Below are 23,576 nucleotides of genomic sequence, written 5' to 3' on the forward strand. Positions count from 1 at the left end.
GTGTGTGTGTGTGTGTGTGTGTGTGTGTGTGTGTGTGTTCTTGCACCATCTGGAAGTTTATACCTACATCAACAGTGAAATGCTTTGCCACAATAGTTGTTGGATCATTTGTGTATAGCAATCTGATGTATCTTAATGAAGTAAACTGTAATCAATATCTACACATATGAATTTGTTTCGTCTTATAGTGTCATTAAAAAAAGCTTGGTTTGGTGACAGCTAGGGAGGAATCTTCAAGCCCCTTCCTGCTCCTCTCCCCTTATGGGCTTTTCTGAATCTACTCTCTTCTGATTCCATTGTGAATTTAATATTTTGATGGACCTTGTATAAAAGTGCCAAGGATATACAGCCACTCATGTGATTTGGTCAGGAATACATTGGACAAATGCAGAATATGTCAGATGTGTGTTTCCTGGATAGAGAGAGATATCAATTTTGGGCTGGGAGGGGGGGGTTACACACTCAACAAAGAACACTTATTTGATTTTGAATATAACAATTTGCTACCCAGTGGCAAATGCTACTGGAATAGTATCATAAATTAATCAACAGAGAAGGATTCACAACACTATTGTCACTAGGGGTAAAGGCTTTCAACTTAGTTCACAATGGTACCCACATTAGAAGCTATATGCCTAGAGACTCCGCAGCACATCAACAACACTCACAGGAAGAATAACCCTTTGGCCTTGCTAACACTCATTTTCCTGTCCAGTTCACTCTGTATCTCTGCACCCACACACAGGGGAAGTGACCAGCTTTCTGACACATATAGACAGTGGGACATCCACAATGTCTGAACACTTCGACTTAAAATGATGAGAATGATGTTTGTCCAATCATCACTGTTTCTCAACAAAGCCACCACCTGCCAACCTGAGCGCTTTACTTAAATTAATATAACACCCAGCATAACTGTAAGAAGTACTAGCCTTATCACATAATATAATTTGCATAGAGATGATCAAAGAAATTTATCTTCTATTGCTGCATTATTTTCAATAGGCAATGCACAGCTACAATATATTGTATTAAAGTCATGTTGGAAGATAAAGACAGACAACACTTAACCGACCTTTCATTTTGAGCTATCTATTTTGATCTGGAAGATATCTCAGGCCATATATCATCTTGTTTAGCATCACCTTAGCATACGTATTCCACCATGATTCCATTAATGACCACTTTGCATGTAAGATCAAACCAGTTCTGAAATTTCTACCTGATGTTTCAAATATAAATTTCAATGCAGATTTGACTTTTATTTGTTTTGGTGAGGTGAAATTTTGCAAGCTGATTATGATATTTCAGATCGATGCTCACAACAAAATACTACAAAGATTCACTTATCACTCATTTTTACGTCTTTGCTTTGAAATCTAAGAATATAGCATATTCAATTTCAAGCTCCACAAAACTTATTGCTGTCATTAAAACTAATGAGCACATACGAATGAATTGCATTTGGAGAATGTTCAAACTTTTTGTGTTACATATTTATGGGAATATAATGAGGAACAATGAATTTGTGGATTTTTTAAAATAGTTATAATAGAGGGAAACATTCCATGTGGGAAAAATATCTAAAAACAAAGATGATGTGACTTACCACACGAAAGCGTTGGCAGGTCGATAGACACACAAACAAACACAAACATAACACACAAAATTCAAGCTTTCGCAAGCTACGGTTGCTTCATCAGGAAAGAGGGAAGGAGAGGGAAAGATGAAAGGATGTGGGTTTTAAGGGAGATGGTAAGGAGTCATTCCAATCCCGGGAGTGGAAAGACTTACCTTAGGGGGAAAAAAGGACAGGTATACACTTGCACACACACCCATATCCTACCGCACATACACAGACACAAGCAGACATTTGTAAAGGCAAAGAGTTTCGGCAGAGATGTCAGTCGAGGCAGAAGTACAGAGGCAAAGATGTTGTTGAAAGAAAGGTGAGGTATGAGCGACGGCAACTTGAAATTAGCGGAGGCTGAGGCCTGGCGGATAACGAGAAGAGAGGATATACTGAAGGGCAAGTTCCCATCTCAAGAGTTATGACAGGTTGGTGTTAGTGGGAAGTATCCAGATAACCCGGACGGTGTAACACTGTGCCAAGATGTGCTGGCCGTGCACCAAGGCATGTTTAGCCACAGGGTGATCCTCATTACCAACAAACACTGTCTGCCTGTGTCCATTCATGCGAATGGACAGTTTGTTGCTGGTCATTCCCACATAGAAAGCTTCACAGTGTAGGCAGGTCAGTTGGTAAATCACGTGGGTGCTTTCACACGTGGCTCTGCCTTTGATTGTGTACACCTTCCGGGTTACAGGACTGGAGTTAGGTGGTGGTGGGAGGGTGCATGGGACAGGTATTACACCGGGGCGGTTACAAGGGTAGGAGCCAGAGGGTAGGGAAGGTGGTTTGGGGATTTCATAGGGATGAACTAACAGGTTACGAAGGTTAGGTGGACGGCAGGAAGACACTCTTGGTGGAGTGGGGAGCATTTCATGAAGGATGGATCTCATTTCAGGGCAGGATTTGAGGAAGTCGTATCCCTGCTGGAGAGCCACATTCAGAGTCTGATCCAGTCCCAGGAAGTATCCTGTCACAAGTAGGGTTCTTCTGTGGGAGGTTCTGGGCTTGAGGGGATGAGGAAGTGGCTCTGGTTATTTGCTTCTGTACCAGGTCGGGAGGGTAGTTGCGAGATGCGAAAGCTGTTTTCAGATTGTTGGTGTAATGGTTCAGGGATTCCGGACTGGAGCAGATTCGTTTGCCACGAAGACCTAGGCTGTAGGGAAGGGACCGTTTGATGTGGAATGGGTGGCAGCTGTCATAATGGAGGTACTGTTGCTTTTTGGTGGGTTTGATGTGGATGGACGTGTGAAGCTGGCCATTGGACACATGGAGGTCAACGTCAAGGAAAGTGGCATGGGATTTGGAGTAGAACCAGGTGAATCTGATGGAACCAAAGGAGTTGAGGTTGGAGAGGAAATTCTGGAGTTCTTCTTCACTGTGAGTACAGATCATGAAGATGTCACCAATAAATCTGTACCAAACTTTGGGTTGGCAGGCCTGGGTAACCAAGAAGGCTTGCTCTAAGCGACCCATGAATAAGTTGGCGTACGAGGGGGCCATCCTGGCACCCATGGCTGTTCCCTTTAATTGTTGGTATGTCTGGCCTTCAAAAGTGAAGAAGTTGTGGGTCAGGACGCAGCTGGCTAAGGTAATGAGGAAAGAGGTTTTAGGTAGGGTGGCAGGTGATCGGTGTGAAAGGAAGTGCTCCATCGCAGCGAGGCCCTGGACGTGCAGAATATTTGTGTATAAGGAAGTGGCATCAATGGTTACAAGGATGGTTTACGGGGGTAACAGACTGGGTAAGGATTCCAGGCGTTTGAGAAAGTGGTGTCTTTGATGAAGGATGGGAGACTGCATGTAACGAGCTGAAGGTGTTGATCTACAAAGGCAAAGATACGTTCTGTGGGGGCTTGGCAACCAGCTACAATGGGGTGGCCGGGATGATTGGGTATGTGAATTTTAGGAAGAAGGTAGAAGGTAGGGGTGCGGGGTGTTGGTGGGGTCAGGAGGTTGATGGAGTCAAGTGAAAGGTTTTGTAGGGGGCCTAAGGTTCTGGGGATTCCTTGAAGCTCCGCCTGGAGATCAGGAATGGGATAACCTTGGCAAACTTTGTATGTGGTGTTGTCTGAAAGCTGACACAGTCCCTCAGCCACATACTCCCGACGATCAAGTACCACGGTCGTGGAACCCTTGTCCGCCGGAAGAATGATGATGGATCGGTCAGCCTTCAGATCATGGATAGCCTGGGCTTCAGCAGTTGTCGTGTTGGGAGTAGGATTAAGGTTTTTCAAGAAGGATTGAGAGGCAAGGCTGGAAGTCAGAAATTCCTGGAAGGTTTTGAGAGGTTGATTTTGAGGAAGAGGAGGTGGGTCCCACTGCGACGGAGGACGAAACTTTTCCAGGCAGGGTTCAATTTGGATAGTGTCTTGGGGATTTGGATCATTAGGAGTAGGAGTAGGATCATTTTTCTTCGTGGCAAAGTGATATTTCCAGTAGAGAGTACGAGTGTAGGACAGTAAATCTTTGACAAGGGGTGTTTGGTTGAATCTGGGAGTGGGGCTGAAGGTGAGGCCTTTGGATAGGACAGAGGTTTCGGATTGGGAGAGAGGTTTGGAGGAAAGGTTAACTACTGAATTAGGGAACCTTAATCCTACTAGCAAACATCACCACTGCTGAAGCCCAGGCTATCCGTGATCTGAAGGCTGACCGATCCATCGTCATTCTTCCAGCAGACAAGGGTTCCACGACCGTGGTACTTGATCGTCAGGAGTGTGTGGCTGAGGGACTGCGTCAGCTTTCGGACAACACCACATACAAAGTTTGCCAAGGTTATCCCATTCCTGATGTCCAGGCGGAGCTTCAAGGAATCCTCAGAACCTTAGGCCTCCTACAAAACCTTTCACTTGACTCCATCAACCTCCTGACCCCACCGACACCCTGCACCCCTACCTTCTACCTTCTTCCTAAAATTCACAAACCCAATCATCCCGGCCGCCCCATTGTATCTGGTTACCAAGCCCCCACAGAACGTATCTCTGCCTACGTAGGTCAACACCTTCAACCCATTACATGCAGTCTCCTATCCTTCATCAAAGACACCAACCACTTTCTTGAACACCTGGAATCCTTACCCAATCTGTTACCCCCGGAAACCATCCTTGTAACCATTGATGCCACTTCCTTATACACAAATATTCTGCACGTCCAGGGCCTCGTTGCGATGGAGCCCTTCCTTTCACGCCGATCACCTGCCACCCTACCTAAAACCTCTTTCCTCATTACCTTAGCCAGCTTCATCCTGACCCACAACTTCTTCACTTTTGAAGGCCAGACATACCAACAATTAAAGGGAACAGCCATGGGTGCCAGGATGGCCCCCTCGTATGCCAACCTATTCATGGGTCGCTTAGAGCAAGCCTTCTTGGTTACCCAGGCCTGCCAACCCAAAGTTTGGTACAGATTTATTGGTGACATCTTCATGATCTGGACTCACAGTGAAGAAGAACTCCAGAATTTCCTCTCCAACCTCAACTCCTTTGGTTCCATCAGATTCACCTGGTTCTACTCCAAATCCCATGCCACTTTCCTTGACGTTGACCTCCATCTGTCCAATGGCCAGCTTCACACGTCCGTCCATATCAAACCCACCAAAAAGCAACAGTACCTCCATTATGACAGCTGCCACCCATTCCACATCAAACGGTCCCTTCCCTACAGCCTAGGTCTTTGTGGCAAAAGAATCTGCTCCAGTCCGGAATCCCTGAACCATTACACCAACAATCTGAAAACATCTTTTGCATCCCGCAACTACCCTCCCGACCTGGTACAGAAGCAAATAACCAGAGCCACTTCCTCATCCCCTCAAGCCCAGAACCTCCAACAGAAGAACCACAAAAGTGCCCCATTTGTGACAGGATACTTTCCAGGACTGGATCAGACTCTGAATGTGGCTCTCCAGCAGGGATACGACTTCCTCAAATCCTGCCCTGAAATGAGATCCATCCTTCATGAAATGCTCCCCACTCCACCAAGAGAGTCTTTCTGCCGTCACCTAACCTTCGTAACCTGTTCGTTCATCCCTATGAAATCCCCAAACCACCTTCCCTACCCTCTGGCTCCTACCCTTGTAACCGCCCCCGGTGTAAAACCTGTCCCATGCACCCTCCCACCACCACCACCTAACTCCAGTCCTGTAACCCGGAAGGTGCACACAATCAAAGGCAGAGCCACGTGTGAAAGCACCCACGTGATTTACCAACTGACCTGCCTACACTGTGAAGCTTTCTATGTGGGAATGACCAGCAACAAACTGTCCATTAGCATGAATGGACACAGGCAGACAGTGTTTGTTGGTAATGAGGATCACCCTGTGGCTAAACATGCCTTGGTGCACGGCCAGCACATCTTGGCACAGTGTTACACCATCCAGGTTATCTGGATACTTTCCACTAACGCCAACCTGTCAGAACTCCGGAGATGGGTGGTGGTTGTTGGGATGATTAAGGGGGACTAAACAGCGAAGGTCATCGGTCCCCCATCCCAAAAACAGGCGAGCCGAAAATTTGCGGAGCAGGTAAAAACCAAAGGGGGGAGGAGACTCCCCCCCCCCAGGCACTAAAAGAACACAAATGCAACAACAAGCACTACAGACAAGAAGAGTACAGATGGACACCAGACAGAAAGAAACAGAAGAAAAGAAGATGGCCGGAGACTGGTTGACTGACCACAAGAACAAAAAAAAAAAAAAAATGGAAAGAGTCAACCATCCGACGACACACCAAAACAGCAACAAATATTGAGAGACGTGAGGACAAAAGACACAGAAAGGGAAAGGTGCAGGACCGCCCTAAATGGAACCATAAAAAGGACTGCCACGGATAAAATTTAAAACGTTGTCAGCCATGGAGGCATCGTCACATAAAACCAAAGGCAAAGTGCCCGGGAGATTAAAAGACTGCCGGAGCGTGCGCAGTCGGGGACACTCCAGCAAAATGTGGGCGACCGTCAGCCAGAACCCACACCGACACAGGGGGGGTTCCTCCTGACGCAAAAGATGACCGTGCGTCACGGAGCTATGGCCTATGCGCAGCCGACACAGGATGACAGAGTCCCTGCGAGAAGCCCGCAGGGAGGAGTGCCACACAACGGTCGTCTCCTTGACAGCGCGCAGTTTATTTGGGGATGTCATGCCACGTCACTCAGCAGTCCACATCCCAAGCACCTTACGGCACAACACCAGCTGCTGATCGCGAGCTGTGAGGCCGATTTCCAAAGCTGGGGCATCGATCGCCCCTTTGGCCAGCCTGTCGACACGTTCGTTCCCCAGGATGCCAATGTGACCTGGCGTCCAAATAAAGACCACCGAAAGACCAGAGCGGGTAATGGCAAAAACAGACTCCTGAATAGAGGACACCAGAGGAGAAGAGGTATAGCAGTGGTCGAGGGCCTGGAGGCTGCTCAGGGAGTCACTGCAATGACGATGTACGTACCTGAGCAGGAACGCATATGCTCAAGAGCGCGCATTATAGCAACCAGCTCTGCAGTAAAAATACTGCAGCCAGCCGGCAAGGAGTGCTGTTCAACATGGGCAGCGTGAGCAAAAGCGTAGGCAGTGGGACCATCAACCAGGGAACCATCAGTGTAGACAGTCTCACAGCCCGAAAAGGAGGCGAGGAGCGCAAGAAAACGGCGACGGAGGGCCACAGGCGGAACCGAGTCCTTGGGTCCCTGTGCCAAGTCCAGACGGACGGACGGCCAGGGCAAACACCAGGGAGGCGTAGGTGCACGGACCCGGAAGGGAGGCAGAAGAGGGAATGACCCCAGTTCCGACAGCAGGGGCTGGACGCGGACAGCTATGGAAAGCCCAGACCTAGGTCGCCGTTCGGGCAGATGGAGAACCATGGCAGGGAAAAGCAGGCGATGATTGGAATGGCCCGGCAAGCAATGCACGTGGACAGCATAGTCGGCGAGCAGTCGATGGCGGCGAATCCGCAGCGGGGGAACTCCGGCCTCCACCAGTAGACTATCCATGGGGCTCGTACGAAAAGCGCCAGTTGCAAGCCGAACCCCACAGTGGTGTATGGGGTCTAACAACTTCAACACTGAGGGTGATGCAGACCCATAGGCCAGGCTCCCATAATCAAGCCTGGACTGCATTAGGGCTCTGTATAATCGCAACAGCGTGCAGCGATCCGCACCCCAAGAGGTGTGGCTCAGGCAGCGGAGTGCGTTGAGGTGCCGCCAGCACGTTTGCTTCAGCTGAGTAATATGAGGAACCCACGTGAGCCGGGCATCAAAGACGAGTCCTAAGAAGCGGCAAGTGTCCACCACGTCAAGCAGGTGGCCGTCGAGGTAAAGTTCAGGATGAGGGTGGACCATCCGATGCCTGCAGAAGTGCATAACTGCAGAGAACTGAAAACCGTGAGTCAGAGCCCATGATGCTGCCTTGCGAACGGCTACTTGCAGCCTGCGTTCGGCGACTCCCGTAGTCGTGGACCTAATTAGGATGCAGAAGTCGTCGGCATACAAAGAAGGAGACACCGACGACCCCACGGCTGCAGCCAGACCATTAATGGCCACTAGAAATAAGGAGACGCTCAACACCAAGCCCTGCGGGACCCCATTTTCCTGTATATAAGATGAACTAGAGGCGGCACCCACTTGCACCCGGAAAGAGCGGCGCAATAAAAAGGTTTGAAGAAAAGCCGGAAGCTGACCACGAAGACCCCACTTATGCAACGTAGCAAGGATGTGATGCCTCCATATGGTGTCATATGCCTTCCGCAGATCAAAAAAGACAGCAACGAGTTGCTGACGTCAGGCAAAGGCCGTACGGATAGCAGATTGCAGCCGCACCAAATTGTCCGCAGCAGACCGGCCCCAACGGAAGCCACCCTGGGATGGAGCAAGGAGACCGCGCGACTCAAGGACCCAACACAAACGCCACCCCACCATACGTTCGAGCAATTTGCACAAAACGTTGGTGAGGGTAATGGGACGAGAGCTGTCCACCGCCAGTGGGTCCACACTGGGCTTCAAGATGGGGACAATAAGACCCTCTCGCCATTGCGACGGGAACACGCCCTTGCTCCAAATGCGGTTAAAGATGGTGAGGAAGTGTCTCTGGCAGTCCCTGGAGAAATGCTTCAGCATCTGTGCGTGGATGCAGTCTGGTCCTGGTGCCGTATCAGGGCAGTCGGCGAGGGCAGCGAGGAATTCCCTCTCGCTGAAAGGAGCAATGTATTTTACAGAACGACGCGTGTGGAATGATAACGGCGTCTGCTCGGCTCGCTCCTTTAGAGAGCGAAAGGCGGGGGGATAAGTTGCAGTCGCAGAGCTCTGAGCAAAGTGCGCAGCAAGGTGTTCAGCAATGGCGGCAGCGTCCGTGCAGACAGCGCTGTCCAAGGAGATCACAGGGACACCCATAGGGGTCTGGTATCCATAAATCCGCCGGATCCGGGACCACACGAGCGAGGGGGAGACACGGGAGCCCAAGGATGAGACATACCTCTCCCAGCACTCCTGCTTACGTCGTGCGATAAGGCGACGGGCCAAGGCACGGAGCCTCTTAAAGGCGATGAGGGTCTCTAGAGATGGGTGCTGCCTATGACGCTGGAGAGCCCGCCTACGGTCGCGAATAGCCTCAGCAATCTCCGGTGACCACCAGGGGACAGCCTTCCTCTGAGGGAGTCCAGAAGAGCGGGTGATGGCAGCCTCGGCCGCCTAAATGATTGACGTGGTTAAGACACGGACCACCTCGTCAATGTCACCCTGTGGGGGAGACTCAATGGTTGCAGCGGAAGTAAAAGCCGGCCAGTCAGCCCTGTGGAGAGCCCAGCAGGGCAGGCGCCCAGAAGAATGACACTGAGGCAGTGACAAATAGATGGGAAAATGGTCACTACCACACAGGTCAGGATGCACTCTCCAGTGGAGGGATGGGACAAGTCTGGGGCTGCAAAGAGGGAGATCGATGGCCGAGAACGAGCCGTAGGCCACACTGAAATGTGTGGGAGCACCGGTGTTCAAGAGGCTAAGGTCGAGCTGAGCCAACAAATGCTCCACGGTACGGCTGCAGTCATCAGAGACAGTCCCACCCCATAGAGGGTTGTGGGCATTGAAATCGCCCAGCAACAAGAAAGGTGGCGGCAATTGGGTTATCAGTGCAGCCAGGACAGGCAGCGCGACATCACCATCCGGTGGAAGGTAAAGACTGCAGACGGTAATAGCCCGCGGCGTCCACACCCTAACAGCGATAGCCTCTAAAGCTGTTTGTGGAGGGACAGACTCGCTGTGAAGAGAGTTAAGAACATAGAGGCAGACGCCACCAAACACCCTTTCATAAGCTGCTCGGTTCCTATAATAACCCCGATAGCCACGGAGGGCGGGGGTTCGCATTGCTGGAAACCAAGTTTCCTGCAGAGCAATGCAAAGGAAAGGATGAAGGCTGATAAGTTGGCGGAGCTCAGCTAGATGGTGGAAGAAACCGCTGCAGTTCCACTGGAGGATGGTATTGGCCATGGATGGGAAAGGTGTGAGGGGACTGGGGAGGCAGATTACGCCTCCGGGGCCCCTGCTGCTACTGAGTCACCACCTGTACAACAGCAATCCATTGCGTCCGAGGGACTGGCGAGATCCAGGTCCTCAGCGGACGCCAGGATCTCCACCTCATCTTCGAACGCAGAGTGAGAAGATGGCGGTGGGACAGGTGCCACCGCAATGTCAGTATGCTTGGGAGCCTTTTTCTTGGTCTGCTTTGCGCGCTGTGCCTTAGGTGGTTCTGACTGGGAGGGCCGCACTGGGTCAGTCTCAGGGACTGAAGACGACCGTGACACCCTATGACCAGCGACCGGTGGTTGTTTCAGATACTTGCGGGTGTCTGCTGCGCCGCTGGTCGGAACTTGCGAATGGAGGTCCCCAAGAGACCCCTTCCTTGCGAGAGTAGCTGAAGAAGTCTTACGCTTCTCCGGCTGGGAAAGGGGAACTGATGTCCCCGATTGTTGGGGGGGTGTTGCTCCTGAAGTAGATGGAGCAGGAGCAACAGGTTGTGAAGTGCCCCCCACAAGCAAGGGGGCTGGTGGATGCTGACCGATCTTAGAGTCGAGTCGGGATGATGGAAGAACCGTCGTTGCAGCAGCGGCGTAGGTTGACGTCATTGACACAGGATGGTGCCGCTCGTATTTCTGTCTAGCCTCGGGGTAGGTCAGGCGGTCCAGGGTCTTATATTCCATTATCTTCCTTTCTTTCTGGAATATCCTACAGTCCGGCGAGCAGGGGGAATGGTGTTCTCCACAGTTAACACAGATAGGAGGCAGGGCACATGGAGTATCAGGATGCGAAGGACGTCCACAATCCCGACACGTGATGCTGGAAGTACAGCGAGATGACATGTGCCCGAACTTCCAGCATTTAAAACACCGCATCGGAGGAGGGATATATGGCCTCACATCACAACGGTAAATCATCACCTTAACCTTTTCGGGTAAGACATCACCCTCAAAGGCCAAGATGAAGGCACCGGTGACTCCCTGATTATCCCTCGGACCCCGATGGACGCGCCGGACGAAGTGAACACCTTGTCGTTCGAGGTCGGCGCGTAATTCATCGTCGGACTGCAGAAGAAGATCCCAGTGGAATATAATACCCTGGATCATGTTGAGACTCTTATGCGGCGTGATGCTAACTGAAACATCCCCCAACTTGTCACAATTGAGCAACATCCGGGACTGGGCAGAGGATGCCGTTTTGATGAGCACAGAACCAGAGCGCATCTTGGACAAGCCCTCTACCTCCCCGAACTTGTCCTCTAAATGCTCCACAAAAAACTGGGGCTTGGTTGACATAAACGATTCCCCATCAACTCGCGTACACACAAGGAACCGGGGTGAATATTCTCCACTGCCTTCTTTTGCCATACGTTCCTCCCATGGAGTGGCCAGGGAGGGAAATGATCGTGGTTCGTATTTCCTGCCGTTGAGGTTAGACTTCGATCGCTTAGAGACTGCTGGTGGAGGCCCACCAGCGAGAGATGATGTACCACGCTTCATTGCGGGTCATCCGCCCTGATGCCACCTACCCCGACCAAGGGCCCTCCCCACGGGCGCCACCCAGCCGCAGCAATAGCCACCTGGCAGGATGGCCATTGCCAGGAGTCCTGATGCCCCAGAGAGATGGGCATCTACTCTTTTGCATATGTGGGGAGTTAACGGCGCAGGCATCAGTAGAGCGATCCCTGTGTTGTCAGAGGGCTACAACCAACAGGGTACATGGCGGCCCCACCACAACGGACTGGCTACCATGCTGGATCTTAGGTACAATAAAGTCAAAGGTCGTTGTCGCAGTTAAAAGCAACACTGCAGAATGCAGCGTGGTAATCGTACCCAAGAGATGGAAAATGAGCGGGACACCACTGCAACGACGAAAAAGCCTGCTAAAGGTCTCAATGCATGACGGATACAGTGCACCATGTAAGGCGCCCTTCCCCAATTGGCTCGCTCTTCGGAATAATTTAGAAAGATGGAGGTCAAACCCGAGAGGGGACCATCACATAAGGCCGAAACATTTGAGACTCCTTTTAGTCGCCTCTTAAGACAGGCAGGAATACCGCGGGCCTATTCTAACCCCCGAACCCGCAGGGGGACCGGAGATGGGAACTTGCCCTTCAGTATATCCTCTCTTCTCGTTATCCGCCAGGCCTCAACCACCGCTAATTTCAAGTTGCCGCCACTCATACCTCACCTGTCTTTCAACAACATCTTTGCCTCTGTACTTCTGCCTCGACTGACATCTCTGCCGAAACTCTTTGCCTTTACAAATGTCTGCTTGTGTCTGTGTATGTGCGGTTGGATATGGGTGTGTGTGCAAGTGTATACCTGTCCTTTTTTCCCCCTAAGGTAAGTCTTTCCACTCCCGGGATTGGAATGACTCCTTACCCTCTCCCTTAAAACCCACATCCTTTCGTCTTTCCCTCTCCTTCCCTCTTTCCTGATGAAGCAACCGTTGGTTGCGAAAGCTTGAATTTTGTGTGTTATGCTTGTGTTTGTTTGTGTGTCTATCGACCTGCCAGCGCTTTCGTTTGGTAAGTCACATCATCTTTGTTTTTAGATATTTTTAAATAGTTAAGCATATTTACCTATGTCATAACAATAACAACCAATTTTATGTACACAGAATAATATCGTTATTGTTATTATTGTCATCACTATTATTGTTATTACAATAATAATAATTATTATTATTATTACTATTATCACTATCAGTAGTAGCAGCTGCAGTAGTACAAGCACTGCCAGTATTAACTTTATTAGCTCATAGTATTATTTACTCACATTGTCATTTCAGACACTAAAATTATTTTCATACTATTTGCCGTATTAAAATCGTTATTTCTTAAGTTACTATGAGATATTCATATATGAAACCTTGGTCTGATGTAAGAAAGGGCCTGATGGCCTCTATCAGATCAAGTTAAATTAATTAATTAATTTCTACACCTCTCCTTTTTCACTTCCCATTTTTCGACCACACCCCATGTACAGACAATGTGCCTAGCAGTCTCTACTAACCTGCACACCCTGCCAGACAGCGCTCTTCTGTCTCCTCGCCCACACCCTGCTATCCCTGCCCCTTCCCCACCCCACTACTGACTGCTATTCACGTGACAGTCACATCTGGTCGGAACTGCTAATGATAGCAGTCACTTGTGCGTGAGGTGTGCTAGCTTGTGTGAATGTGTGTGATTTCTTTGCTGAAGAAGGCTTTCACCAAAAGCTATAGCATGTAACATTCTTTTTGTTGTGCCTGTCTGCAACTCAACAGGTCATCTTTACGGCTAATAACAATCTGTCCTTTTCCTAATATGTAAATAAATAAATACGTATTCCGTATTCCGACTACATCCAGTTATGCATACCATACAGTTTAATATTTTGGAAGAACTCCACAAGGCAAAACGGATTCAGTTGGACAAAGAAAATTACAATTGCATCTAAGTTTTGAATGGATGTGTGTAGATATCCAAGAATCTGAAAAGCAACCTCACAGCACTTTAATTCACTGATTGTTATTGCCAACCCTTTTCAATTTGGGAGGAACTGTGACATACACAATAAGCATGCTGGATGTAAATATAAAAAAAAAATTATTCATAGCTGTAATTTTCAGCAACTTTAGTGTAGTCCATGAGACAAGCACGAATAAAATAATTGGTTTGGAATTGCCTAAACATTTTTTGTTTCCCCATACCTCCACAACAGGTGGGCCATCATAACTTGGAGTCTGAGTAACCTGTTTTCCCTTTTAATATTTCTGAACCCTGTCTCTCCTCCATGAGGAGGGAACTAATACTTCTAGCAACTGGTATAGTATCTTGTACATTTGTTGAGTTTATCAGCAGTGTCGCACGCTTTGCCCTCTGAAGGTAATTATGGCCAGTAACTCTGTCTCACAATTTCATAGAAATATAATTATAAGCACATTAAAAACAATGGAAGGAGGACTGTTTTATCTGAAAACTTAAATGTTTAGCAACCTTTCCATTGCACTTATCTGCAACTCAACACCTCCTCTTTGTGGCGAGTACTGCTCTATCCTTTTCATATTGTTGTTATTACATCCTGGTCTTTGCGGTTTGTTTCACAAATATTTTTCTTTGACAAGCCATCCTATGTCATAAATGAGTTCTTTAATAAATGTAGTAATTTTCTAAATCTTTGTTAATAGCTAAATTTTAAGCAAATATGCACAATTTATACATGAATAATACATCATAATGTTGATCATCAATAGTTCTATATATATATTAATAGAGGGAAACATTCCACATGGGAAAAATATATCTAAAAACAAAGATGATGTGACTTACCAAACGAAAGCACTGGCACGTTGATAGACACACAAACATAACACACAAAATTCAAGTTTTCGCAACAAACTGTTGCACACGAGTGTATACCCGTCCTTTTTTCCCCCGAAGGTAAGTCTTTCCGCTCCCGGGATTGGAATGACTCCTTACCCTCTCCCTTAAAACCCACATCCTTTCATCTTTCCCTCTCCTTCCCTCTTTCCTGATGAGGCAACAGTTTGTTGTGAAAGCTTGAATTTTGTGTGTATGTTTGTGTTTGTTTGTGTGTCTATCGACGTGCCAGCGCTTTTGTTTGGTAAGTCACATCATCTTTGTTTTTATATATAAGTTAATTCACAGTCAGGTTGACACATAGTACACAATAACACAGGGATAGCAAAATATAACGCAGAGCATAAATGAAAAGAAAATGAATGCTAATACTTGATTAATAAAAGGTGGAACAATTTCTACCTGATATCAGAGTCTGTAGAACTCAGAGTGGAAGGAGACGTACACATCGAGCTTTTTGTTGGAGTGGAAAAGGGAGTTAAGCTGTCTAGAGGGGACTGGCACATGGATTCTGTATCTGATATTTCATTCCCATCTTTGTCAGGCAACCTGTAAAATCAAACACAATATGATGCATCTCAAATCAAACAGCACAGAAAAGCAAGTTGGACACAGTGGAAGGGGACTGGTGGAACAACACCAAAACACACACACACACACACACACACACACACACACACACACACACACACACACACACAGAGAGAGAGAGAGAGAGAGAGAGAGAGAGAGAGAGAGAGAGAGAGAGAGAGAGAGAGAGAGAGAACAAATAATATTTGAGGGACAGTCAAATAGTGAAGGATATGTTGACCAGTGGGTGGTAATCTAGTGTACAAACTTTTCATGGTGCTAATGGGTAGCTTGTGACAAGGCATTGGGCCTGGAGAGGCTGGGTTTCATCAAACTTCTAACTAAGAAACCAAACCACTAAGATCGTTGCGTAGCCACTGTGAATTCAGAAAATACAATGAATTCAAACTAGGACAAAAATAAATGCTTACTTTGAAGTCATTGAATGTTTCTCTTAAGCAACAGAAGATAAAAACATCAAAGAGAAGCATTAAATTTTTTATCCTATACAGGCATGGCATTCATTGTTTCTTATAAGAGTTTTAACTATTTGTCAGTTTCTCATTGTCAGTGACAAAACCGGAACAACACGGTTGAGTTTTACAAATAAAACTCATCTGCTCCATCATTACGCTCTAGTTCCAACAGTAGAATTTTTGAAGTATGTTGTACGTTGTAAGAAAGAAATTTTTGCTAATTTTCAGTAACCATAGTACGTGACTAGTTATGAGTGCTGTCCATGAAGCAACCTGTTTCCATGAAGCAAGGGAAGCAGTGGCAGGAACAGAACAGTCACTATGCTAATTCACACATTAAATCATTGTGCTTAGAGCTGGGATAAAGAAAAGCCACATTGCCCCCCACTAATCTTCATCAATTATTCAAAACGAATACTGCAATTGAATATTCTGCCTAATCTGAACTCGATTCGAAATTTTTTTTTTGTAGCAAAATAATCTCAAAACTAGTAGACATTTTTAACAAAGATTTGTGCTGTATATGAAGATAAATGAAGAAACTGTGTGAGAATAGTATCTTTTGTTTGGTAGTGGAAAGACAAACATCCACGATTCTCACTAATGATGGATAATCACTTCTGTCTTCAGCAAAACACTACAGAAAATTGACAAAAAAAAATTAATGAAAATCAGTTTCTCAAGATATCTAAGCCATTAGACAATGTTCCTGAGATTTCTCAGAGTGACTAAACAATCATGGTCAACCAAGTTTCTGAAATGCTAAAGAAATATTGTTTGTGGCCAAGGGGCACACACTCAGTCAGTCAAGTCTGAAATACACTGTGAGCCACTCAAAACAAGTGACATAGACTCTTGACTATTGATATCATGTTTCTGCACATTGCGTTCCTGCACAACTTGGCCATACTCAGCTCAGAAAACAGAAGAAGTCTGGCACCACTTTTAAAATGCTTTTTTTTACAGAGATCACTGAAAGGTCCAAACTTAGCTCCCAGTCATTTCCATTATTAATGCTTATGAGGAAATGAACTGGTTCCCAAAGCTTTGACTCCAACGAAGAACGTCAGTATGCTACCACTGACTATCTGCAATTTCAGGTGGTAGAATTTTATGCAGAGAGAATTTGTCAATTCTTTAAGAGGCATGATAAATGTTTAAACCTGAATGGAGATTATGTAGAGGCATAATTCCAAAGGATATTTTTCAGACTTATCTAGTAAATTGGTTCAATACTTTTCACATTTTACTTGTGGCCTAATGGTGGTTACATTCCTGATAATCCTCACAAATGTAAGCATTTTCTAAAATTACTGTTAAGAGTTGTATGGCGTTTTCCTCCTAACTCAGAAACTAGCTGTATTTGAACCACAATCAAGTTTTCTCCATTATATTTCTTCTTAACATAAATAGAAATTCACTGATCATGAGTCTATCAAAAAAGGATGAAATGTTTCAATCATATCCGAGATTGGACACACTTCAACAGCTGTTTTTCCATATCGCTGAGTACGTAAACGTTTGTTTGCCGCTTGAAACCAGTAATTCCTCAGCTTTTCTAAGACCTAGTCTCATGTTCCTCATTGTTGGGGCTCTGAATTCCTACTCTGCAGGAAGATGTTCAGTCTCCGGTCGAAATTAGTTAATGTTAGTCCTCTTGTCTCATTATCTTTGCTTTCTTCTTGGCAGGAATACAATTTCTGTTCTTTGCTGGTGCTAAAACCTTAAGGCCACATAATTTCATTACTATCATGATCTGTTGTATTTGTGACTTATACATAACCTTGTTTATATAAAAGAGGATAAGTGCTTATTCACAAAAATAATGTGTCAGCTAGTGGTAGGACATACAGATACATCCACCGACTACCACACAACCGGAACGCCAGAGAGTGATTTATTAGCCTGTAGGGATCTTTGTACACATAAAAGAAGCCAAATGAGAAATTTTTAGACATCTTTATTCTGCAGCTGAGTGTGCTCAATTCATGTCTTTGCTTAGTGTCTCTGTGTAACTGAAAATGTTTGCCACCTGGGATACACAGTCTCTACAATTTACTTATGGCGGCATTTATTGCACTGCAACAATAGGTTACTCAACAATTTTCAGGACATTTATTCATTAATTCTACAGATAAAATGGGTACTTTGTGGCTGTCCATATAAGTGATTTCCCCAGGTGACTCTTTTTATGTGAACCAAACACATCCATTGTACAGCATTTTTCAGGTCATTTATTCATTAATTCTACACATAAAATGGGTACTTTGTAGCTGTCCATATAAGTGATTTCCCCAGACACATCCATTGTACAGCATGTAGTTAATAAATTAGGTAATCTAGGTCTTCAAACAGATATACTGAGAGCATGCCACTTAGCCAAAGTTCTTATAAACAGAAAAAATTTCTGGTGTCATAAAATCCCTTTTCAACCAGCCCTCCCAGAAAATTTCTCAACCTATTCAATTAATTCAATACAGGGTTGCTTACTTGGTGGACAGACATCTATGGGTGTATTTCTTTGTACTCCTCTTTGGTCAAAAAGTATGAGTTTAAGGTTTATTTCTTTCTTTATAGTCTAGTTTTATGTTTTCTATTTTTTTCCTAATCATATGTTTTCTATTTTTTTTCCCTGCTGTCAACTGCCTACAAATGCTCACCAGAGAAGGTGAACCACCGAAACACGCAACATCAATAATTCAGAACTGTGAAGACTGAAAAAAGAATTACTTCCAAGGGATAAGACTTGTAGTAAAACCCACAGAAAGCATTTGCAACTAATGATTAGTTGGCATGCCTCTGCTGTCAGTACTACCACCTACATTATCCTCATTTTAAAACATGTAAATGATACTCTCACAAATAACTACATAGTTTTAGCACAATTCACTGATACTAAAGCATTCCTAGCCTGCTACAGAAACCATATCAGAAACAAAATATATGGTCAGAAAGTTATCTAATGAAGAAATAGTGTAAACAAAACAAGATAAAAAAATTAGCAGTAATTTATTTTAATAATTTTAATAATTAAAATGCAGTGTTTACATACACCACTAACTAAAATAAAACAGTGAACTAATTATGAGTGATTTTTGAATAGATAATACCATTCAAAATGTATATACAGAGAAAAATGAATAAATCATTAGCAATGTCATAACACCTATGTCCACCATCCTTGAGTGCAACGAAACTTACACTTTACTAAGCAACTATGTCACCTGAAACAATACATAGCAGAACACTATGGAGACTGAACTGTGATAGCTGGCTGAAATCCCTGGATGTGGTACAAAATTATTGCCCCATGTGGATTTCAAATGTTACAATCCTCATCACAAAAACAGACCTTCACAACAGTGAAATTAAACTCTATGAGAAGGAATTATGGAAATACCTAGGCAACTAAACAACAAAATAAACTTGTTATATACAGCAGTAAGGCATATATGAGAAAAGAAAACAAGTGTGCCAAACATGACACACTTTTAAAGTTCTCAAATCCCCTTTGGTAAAAAGAATTTAAAAAAACAGAAACACTCATCTTTTGAAAATAACAATGGGGAAGGCCAGTGGACCAAAAGTGGCCTACAGAATACGTATCCAAAAAATATTTACCCTCTACAATCAACCCACAAAAATTCTGACACAAAATTTCTACAGCTGACAAGTCATTGTACAAATAGGATATTTAAAAATGTCTTGCAAAACTTTTCATTCTCTGGTGTCAACTAATAAATTCTGTATCCTGCATAGCTTCTTCAGTGCAATTCATGTCAAAAATTATACACCAACAACAACTTCACAAAGCAGTATGCATTATCCACAAATATTCTTCTTTGTTTCTTGGGAAAACATAAAATAAAAGTCAAATCTAGAGAATAATACAAATGTACTAATAATAAGCCTTCTGTGTAGCTCAGGGTATCAACGTATCAAGCAGCAGTATATGGGGATTAACCGTCACAGTGCAGTGGCAAATGACCATGTTCCACCCTTTGTCAATGAATTTTCCACTAACTGAACATAACTGAATGAGGGAAATCTTTGATGCTGTGTGTTATAATCACTGCACATCAAATTATCAAGTGACAATGTTCCACTGTACATATTTGTAAGTCAAAAGATTTTGCAAATTATATTTTCCTTGCTGACAGACATGGGTTATTGGAGGAGTTATTACCAATTTCAATCAATTGTTGTGCAGGATTTTGGGAAAGCATTCCAAAAGGCTAATTGCCTGAAGGGAGTGCAACAATCTTGCCCAAATCCACAAATAGCACAGCTCTCAGGAATAGTTTCACTACAGGTGGTATTAAGAATGTTTCCCATGACATGACAGGAATTTTTTTGATTGTTATCTTGCCAAATATGGCACTAAGTGTGATAAGGTTATTAGGTGCAGAGAGAACTGAATCCATGATAATGTTCTTTCGGACAGAAACAATTCAAGTGTCCTGCAGCTACTGTACTGTTTGTGTCAGAAGCCTAAACAACGAATTTCAGACTGGAATTCATGAAAATGGGTGTTAGTTGCAGATTGTCCAACAGGGAATAAAATAGAGTCATTGGGACTTGGGTAAGAACTTTATCATAGTTTTGAGCACTACTTTGGTTTTGCTTTATTAATAGTGGCCCCTCAGTTGTGAATTCAGAGATCAAGTGTACAAGCATCTAAGTGAAGCTGATATTGCTTTTTTGTGATAGATTTGTGTTAGATAAGGGAGCTTAACAGTTGGTTACGGAAATAGGCTTGGAAAGGTTTATCAAAGTGGAAATAAATTGGTGTTTCTGTGGAAACTGGAATGGTGTAGTACTGTAACCTCCTTACCTTTTACGTGTTACCCTGATTATTTTGGGGGGAGGAAGGGGCGGGCTAAGGTTGTTGAGCGCAATGGGAAGAGCCGGTGCTGAAGAGAGACTGTTAATCATATATGTTTTCAGTACTTTGGTCAGAATTTGGAATTTGCCTGATTGGTGTCAAATAACTATGGAGCAGTAATCACACGTATCGAGAGGGATGACTTAAATAATCTTGTCTCTGCAATTGTTGAAAGGATGTCTGGTGTGTGATATGTACAGGGCTGGCTTTCAGGTGTAGTAGTCTATAACAAAGTGATTTGTGTTTTTATAGGAGTTCAACTTGCTTGCAGCTGTTATAATTTTATTTTGCACTTTCAATTTTGGCATTAAGCTATTTTCAAGTGTCTACAAAACATAATACAACATAATGAGAACAATTTACAGTGAATGATTTGCTACTGTTCTTGGGTTAAGAAGGGTCTTGCTAAAGTTTGAAATGTTCATTCTACTAGGAGCATATAACAGTGACAAGTCAAATCAGTGAAACGAAGGATAGATGCTGAAAGATAATACTTGAAGATGAAAGCAAGATGAAATCCTTTACAAAATTTAAAGAAGCTGTGTTCCCATACTACAAGAAAATACCTGACCAAGTGGCATCTTCTAATGATACCCTGTTTCAATGTACTCCCTGTTTGCCACTGACACTCCCCCATAAATAGTTTTTCATGTTGATATGTTATGGCAGGATTTAAGACATCCTCACATAGAATGCTTCTGATCTGTGTTGCCTATTTGTGTTCAGAATACAATTCTGGTGTTGTCTCTCAGATGTAAGTATACTTTCAATCTCTATAGACCAGCTTTGAGTATTATCCTTCAGCATCTATCCATGGTCTCACTGATTTGACTCATCACTGTTATGTGCTGCTACACTCCTGGAAATTGAAATAAGAACACCGTGAATTCATTGTCCCAGGAAGGGGAAACTTTATTGACACATTCCTGGGGTCAGATACATCACATGATCACACTGACAGAACCACAGGCACATAGACACAGGCAACAGAGCATGCACAATGTCGGCACTAGTACAGTGTATATTCACCTTTCGCAGCAATGCAGGCTGCTATTCTCCCATGGAGACGATCGTAGAGATGCTGGATGTAGTCCTGTGGAACGGCTTGCCATGCCATTTCCCCCTGGCGCCTCAGTTGGACCAGCGTTCGTGCTGGACGTGCAGACCGCGTGAGACGACGCTTCATCCAGTCCCAAACATGCTCAATGGGGGACAGATCCGGAGATCTTGCTGGCCAGGGTAGTTGACTTACACCTTCTAGAGCACGTTGGGTGGCACGGGATACATGCGGACGGGCATTGTCCTGTTGGAACAGCAAGTTCCCTTGCCGGTCTAGGAATGGTAGAACGATGGGTTCGATGACGGTTTGGATGTACCGTGCACTATTCAGTGTCACCTCGACGATCACCAGTGGTGTACGGCCAGTGTAGGAGATCGCTCCCCACACCATGATGCCGGGTGTTGGCCCTGTGTGCCTCGGTCGTATGCAGTCCTGATTGTGGCGCCCACCTGCACGGCGCCAAACACGCATACGACCATCATTGGCACCAAGGCAGAAGCGACTCTCATCGCTGAAGACAACACGTCTCCATTCGTCCCATTCACGCCTGTCGCGACACCACTGGAGGCGGGCTGCACGATGTTGGGGCGTGAGCGGAAGACGGCCTAACGGTGTGCGGGACCGTAGCCCAGCTTCATGGAGACGGTTGCGAATGGTCCTCGCCGATACCCCAGGAGCAACAGTGTCCCTAATTTGCTGGGAAGTGGCGGTGCGGTCCCCTACGGCACTGCGTAGGATCCTACGGTCTTGGCGTGCATCCGTGCGTCGCTGCGGTCCGGTCCCAGGTCGACGGGCACGTGCACCTTCCGCCGACCACTGGCGACAACATCGATGTACTGTGGAGACCTCACACCCCCACGTGTTGAGCAATTCGGCGGTACGTCCACCCGGCCTCCCGCATGCCCACTATATGCCCTCGCTCAAAGTCCGTCAACTGCACATACGGTTCACGTTCACGCTGTCGCGGCATGCTACCAGTGTTAAAGACTGCGATGGAGCTCCGTATGCCACGGCAAACTGGCTGACACTGACGGCGGCGGTGCACAAATGCTGCGCAGCTAGCGCCATTCGACGGCCAACACCACGGTTCCTGGTGTGTCCGTTGTGCCGTGCGTGTGATCATTGCTTGTACAGCCCTCTCGCAGTGTCCGGAGCAAGTATGGTGGGTCTGACACACCGGTGTCAATGTGTTCTTTTTTCCATTTCCAGGAGTGTAGATGGAATGATCATTACCAACTGTAGCAACACCCTTCTAAACTGAAATACCACTACAAACTACCTACTTACAATATACCTGCAAAGAAAACTGACACATTGCTTTATTCATAACTCAAATGGCCGATTTACCAGTACGAGAGAAGAAAAATGTTTGAAAAACAAAAATTAGCTACGAATATAATAGAGGGAAACATTCCGCGCGGGAAAAATATATTTATAAACAAAGATGATGTGACTTACCATACGAAAGAGCTGGCAGGTCGATAGAAACACAAACAGACACATACATACACACAAAATTCAAGCTTTCGCAACAAACTGTTGCCTCATCAGGAAAGAGGGTGGAGAGGGAAAGATGAAAGGAAGTGGGTTTTAAGGGAGAGGGTAAGGAGTCATTCCAATCCTGGGAGCGGAAAGACTTACCTTAGGGGGAAAAAAGGACGGGTATACACTCGCACACACACACATATCCATCCACACATATACAGACACAAGCAGACATATTTAAAGACAAAGAGTTTGGGCAGAGATGTCAGTCGAGGCGGAAGTGCAGAGGCAAAGATGATGTTGAATGACAGGTGAGATATGAGTGGCGGCAACTTGAAATTAGCGGAGATTGAGGCCTGGTGGGTAACGGGAAGAGAGGATATATTGAAGAGCAAGTTCCCATCTCCGGAGTTCCGATAGGTTGGTGTTGGTGGGAAGTATCCAGATAACCTGGACGGTGTAACACTGTGCCAAGATGTGCTGGCTGTGCACCAAGGCATGTTTAGCCACAGGGTGATCCTCATTACCAACAAACACTGTCTGCCTGTGTCCATTCATGCGAATGGATAGTTTGTTGCTGGTCATTCCCACATAGAATGCATCACAGTGTAGGCAGG

General features: G+C 45.5%; 1 protein-coding gene across 1 annotated transcript in view; it reads right to left on the reverse strand.

The window, feature by feature from the left end:
- The window catches only part of LOC124711881 (histone-lysine N-methyltransferase SETDB1-A-like), a 228,766-nt gene that overhangs the window by 165,350 nt on the left and 39,840 nt on the right, over positions 1-23,576 (reverse strand). The window contains exon 4 of the mRNA XM_047242122.1: positions 14,886-15,032. Coding sequence (XP_047098078.1) covers positions 14,886-15,032 — 147 coding nt within the window. The remainder of the gene's footprint in view (positions 1-14,885; positions 15,033-23,576) is intronic.

This window comes from Schistocerca piceifrons, chromosome 8 (assembly GCF_021461385.2).
Source record: "Schistocerca piceifrons isolate TAMUIC-IGC-003096 chromosome 8, iqSchPice1.1, whole genome shotgun sequence".
Classification (NCBI taxonomy): Eukaryota; Metazoa; Arthropoda; class Insecta; order Orthoptera; family Acrididae; genus Schistocerca; species Schistocerca piceifrons.